Source organism: Panthera uncia, chromosome B1 (assembly GCF_023721935.1).
Source record: "Panthera uncia isolate 11264 chromosome B1, Puncia_PCG_1.0, whole genome shotgun sequence".
Lineage (NCBI taxonomy): Eukaryota > Metazoa > Chordata > Mammalia > Carnivora > Felidae > Panthera > Panthera uncia.
Genome location: NC_064811.1, coordinates 440,927 through 445,654, shown reverse-complemented (window position 1 = coordinate 445,654; position 4,728 = coordinate 440,927). Strand labels below are relative to the sequence as shown.

The 4,728-nt window shown below is 68.7% G+C and overlaps 1 protein-coding gene across 1 annotated transcript; it reads right to left on the bottom strand.

Moving 5' to 3' along the window:
* Window positions 1-272: 272 nt before the first annotated feature.
* FGFRL1 (fibroblast growth factor receptor like 1) lies at window positions 273-4,054 on the bottom strand (the record flags this gene model as incomplete). Its single annotated transcript, XM_049631867.1, has 5 exons — window positions 273-1,606; window positions 1,721-2,074; window positions 2,149-2,430; window positions 2,526-2,606; window positions 3,733-4,054. Coding segments are annotated over 5 exons (1,482 nt in total), but the record flags the coding sequence as incomplete, so codon positions are not given.
* Between the last annotated feature and the right edge of the window lie 674 nt (window positions 4,055-4,728).

Here is a 4,728-nt window from a genome sequence, read left to right as displayed (position 1 = left end):
CGGTCGGGGGAGCTGGTGAGAGGCCCCAGGGACCCCACAGTGTCGGCCCCAGAGCCTCAGGCCAACTCGGGGACTCCCGAGAACCTTCTTTGCTCCTGCTTCTGGGGCCCAAGCCTGGTGCACACACGTGCGTGAACACGGACACACGTGCACAGAGACGCAGACCTACACACGCCTGCACACAGGCACACACGCACTCGGACACACACCTGCACACGTGCTCAGGCCCACAGACGTGCAGACACACAAATGACAAAGACAGAAACACCAGCTTAGGGGAAAGGATGCACCTTTTCTTGTTTAACAAAATAAATTAAATATACGAAGCTTCAGCTCAAAATCTATATAAAATTACAGAGGTCTGGGGCTGCCACCGGCAGTGGGACATGGGTGTGTGGCCCCCCGAGGTCGGGCCATTCGGTTGGCCATCAGGCCAGGTGCATCCCGGCCCAGGGACAGGCCGGGTCTGTGGCGCCACCTTCCTTCCAGCATTAATATTATTATCTTAATTTCTTAAATATAAATATCGAGGGCCCTTATCTCTGGCAGTGTGAGGCCGGGCGGGGCAGGGTCACCCCGGGGCCGGGCTCCGGCCTCTCGGGACGCGGCGGGGACCGCTGTGCCTGACCCCCTGGCCCAGGGTCCCCGGGGCGGGGGGGTGGGGAGGGGGACTCCCGGACACCCAGACGCGTGGTGGCAAACACAGCCGCCCCCCCTGCGGAGGCCTGGGCAGGGACGCAGGCGGCAGGCACAGGGCAGGGGGCGGGAAGTCTCGGTTCGCGAAGCCAGGGTGCCTCTCAGATCTCCTGCCAGGCGCGGGGAGGGGTGGCTTGACCGTGGTCCCTGTGAAATCCTCACAGGAGCCAAGGGATTCCTTCATCGACTAGCACGCTGCTACATGCACACTGCAAAGTTACAAACACAGGCCTTCCCCAAAGCGTCTTAGTCTGAGGGTGTGTGTGTGTGTGTGTGTGTGTCCAGAGCCAGGTCATACGTGTGTGTGTGTCGTACACACCGGGCACCCGGGGTGCTGGCCGCGCCTCCTGCCCGTGGTCGGTCTCCCTCGGTGGCCCTCCCCCCCAGCCTGCCCCCCTTGACCTCCACGTGCCCACCCCCACGGCACCTAGAGCTGCAGCGGGCCGGCGCCCCAGAGGCGTCGCCGTCTAGCACTGGTAGTGGATGTGCTGGTGCTGGTGAACCTTGCCCTCCACGTGAGAGTGCGTGTGCGTGTGCGTGTGCGTGTGCACGTCCGCGTAGAGCTTGGGGTAGAGTCTGGGACCGGCAGACGGGCCGGGGCCCAGCAGGTGTTGGGGCCCTGCCGGAGGCCCCAGCTCCTCACACAGCCCCACGCCGGGGGCGGTGCCGAGGGCGGAGGGCACAGGAAGGTCCTTGTCCCCACCACGGTCGCGGGCAGTCACGGGCAGACGGTGCGCAGGCAGAGGAGGGGCAGGCCCGGGCGCACACGGCTTCTTCTTGGCCTGGCAGAGCCACAGCAGCACGGTGCCCAGGATGAAGACGGCACCGGCTGGGATGCCGATAACCACGGGCCACGGCAGGCTAGCGGTCGAGGACGAGGGGGCCACGGGCGGCCCTGGCGGCTTGGGGTCTGCAAGGGAGACCAAGGAGGGGGGCGGGGAGGGGAGCGTCGCCGTGGGTCCCGGCGACAAGAGGCCGGCCCGCAGCACGGAGGGGCCCCGGGGCCGGGAGCGGGCGCACGCACCTGGCAGCACGGTGAGGAAGGCGCTGCGGAAGCTGTAGCCCATGGTGTTGGCGCCCAGGCAGATGTACATGCCCGCGTCGTCCTGGCGGGCGCGGGTGATGAGCAGCTTGTTGAGGTAGGAGCCATCGGGCCGCGACCACACGTCGCCCGTGGGCAGCACCACGAACTTCTGGCCGCCCACATCGATGGTGGAGTTGTAGCGGCCCTCGGTGCCGTACTCCACGCGCTTCAGCCACTGGATCACCGGCTTCACGTCACTGCGCACTTTGCACTGGAAGGACGTGGTGCCCCCGAAGTCCACCGTCGTGTTCACGGGGTGCGTGCCCGTGAGGACAGGCTTGGAGCGCGTCCGCTCTGCGCGAGGACACAGCGCGTCGACACACGCCCCGGGCACCGCCGGCTCCCCGCCCCCCAGGCCCGGCACTCACGGATCACGTCCACCTTGTAGGTTGCGTTGATGGCGCCCGCCCGGTTCGACACTCGACACGTGTACTTGCCGCTGTCCTCGGGACGCAGGTTTTTCAGGCTCAGCGTCCACTTCTTCCTGTGCTCGCCGGCCTCCAAGCCCGTCAAGGCCTGGTCATCCTTCATCCACATGATGTCGGGCCGTGGGTGCCCGCTGGCCACGCACTTGAGCCGCACGGAGCTGCCCACCGGCCGCGCGATCACCCGGCGCCTCATCTTGGAGGGCTGTGTGAAGCGGGGCCGTGCTGCGGGACGGGGCGGCACCGAGGTCAGCAAGGCACCGGGCAGGCCAGCCCCCCACCTGCGCCCGAGGGGAAGGGAGACGCCGGCCCCATCTCACCCCACTGCTTGCCGGCTGGGTCCTCCTGGCCCCCAGAAGGGCCGTCGTGCCCCAGACGCTCCCTTCCCGGGCCAGTGTCATCTGCAGAGACGAGGGCACGTGAGAAGGGCCCCAGCGGTCCCCACCCAGACCCCAGCCTTGGGCCCAGCTGGGAAAGCTCTAGAAACACAACTGGGAGTCCTTGGGAGCACACCCACATCTCAGAATCCCAGAGACAGCTGGGAAGAGCGGCCCGCCCAGCCTACTCCCTGGGTGCAGGTGACCCCAACAGAGCTGGCCGCCCGCCCCCCCCCTCCGGCTCCGGGGGGTCTGCAAGGCCCGTGGGAGGAGGGGGCCAGCCCCGCCGGCAGCTGCAGTAACCCTAGCCCACATCAAGGCGCCGAGGCCTTGGTGAGCTGACGTGGCTCACATACCACCTAGTCGTCCTCCCCTTTCAGAGGACAGTGGGGGGGACACGCACAGGGTTCCCATTCCACAGTCCGGAGCAGGGGCCCCGCGGGGGTGGGGCAGGCTGAGGAATGCCCCTCCCGTGACAGCCGCCTCCACCCAGCCGGGGACCCAGTGAGGGGGTGGCACAGGTCAGGCTCCCCCTTTGTGAGACGGCCGCCACGGCTCGGAGGGAGCCTGCCCCGGGGAGCCCCAGCCCCGGGGAGCCCCAGCCCCGGGGCCCGTGGGGGGAGGGCCAGCCATGCGCCTGGTACATGTGTACCAGAGGGTGTGTCGCCAGGGACCCCGCCAGTCCCCAAGCCCGGGCCCCAGAGGCAAAAGAGAACAGAAGGCCCTCGGCGGCCCCTCTGAACTCTGAAATCTGAGCCTCAAAGTGAGAGCCGACACCCAGGGCCGTCAGCCCGCCCAGCCCGCCCTTCAGTGGGACCACCACCCTGGGGCTCCCCCACGCCCACTCCTGCCGCCCCCTAGCCAGCCTCAGTCTCCCGGTCAGCAGAACCTTTGGGAGGAGGGGCCCCCGAGATACAGGCCTGAGAAGGAGCAGGGGCCCCGGGGCCGGGGGTGACGACAGAGATCAAGCCCCTGTCCTGGGCCCGGAGGAGGCAGGCAGGGACGGGTCTCATCCTGGGAGGCAGGGGGGTGAGCTCAGGCAGGGATGGGGCGGGGGGGCGGGGGGGCCGGGGTGGTGCTGACTCAGGGCTCACACGGCGCAGCCCCGCCCCGCCCCGCCCCCACGTGCCCTGGCACGGCCACCACTGACCCATCACGATGAGGGTATAGTTGACGCTGAGGCTGCCGAAGCCGTTGGTGGCCTTGCACACGTAGGCGCCAGCGTCGTCTCGCTCTACCTCCTTCACCTTCAGGCCCTGGGGCAGCACGCGGAAGCGGCTCCAGCCGCCGTGGATTGTGCGGCCATCCTTGGTCCACATGGTGAGCGGTGGCGGGTCCCCCTCCACGGGGCACTGCAGCCTCACGGTGCGGCCCAGACGGGCCACCTGCCTCGAAACCACCTTGTCCGCCATCCTCGGGGGACCTGCGGGCGGGCCAGAGGGCTCAGTCAGCGAGGAGGGGGCTGGCAGTAGTCAGGGGTCCAGGCAGGCAGGGCTGCTGGGAGCCAGGGGGCCGTCCCTGTCGGGTCCCCACCCATGACTCACACAGATACACCTGCCGGGCACAGACAGGGGCGGGGGGGTGGGGCCTGAAGCCCGGGGCCCTGCTCCCAGGCCACAGCAGCTGGCGTTCACCCTGGACCCACCGCACACCAAGCCCACGCCCACGGAGCTCCCACGGCGAGCCAGGCTCTGGCTCACGCCCCACCCCCGCCCCAGCACCCGTCACGTACGTTGTAGTCAAGATACAGGTTGGCTGGAGCAGGTCACCCAGGGTGCATGCCCACAGGCGAGCCAGAGCGGCCCCTCACTGCCTCCCATACACAGCGAGCGTCCACGCGTGCGGCCTGCCTGTGAGCGAGTCCATGCGGCACGAACAGGCGTGGCCGGTGGCCCACGTTCGCGCCCGTGTGTGCGTGGGCCCCATCTGCCCGGGTCTGTCTGCAGGGCCGAAGGCTCTGCTGTTCTCAGCCACACCACACCGGGTGGCTCATCCCTGGGCGGGGGCGGGGGCGGGGGGAGGGGAGCAGGACCCCAAGGCCCTGGGGTCAGAGGGCGAGGGGCAAGGTGCCAGGCCCAAGTGCAAGGTTCCCGTCTGGTGGCAGCCACTGCCCACTGCGCCCCAACGGGAGAAGCCTGAGCTGTGG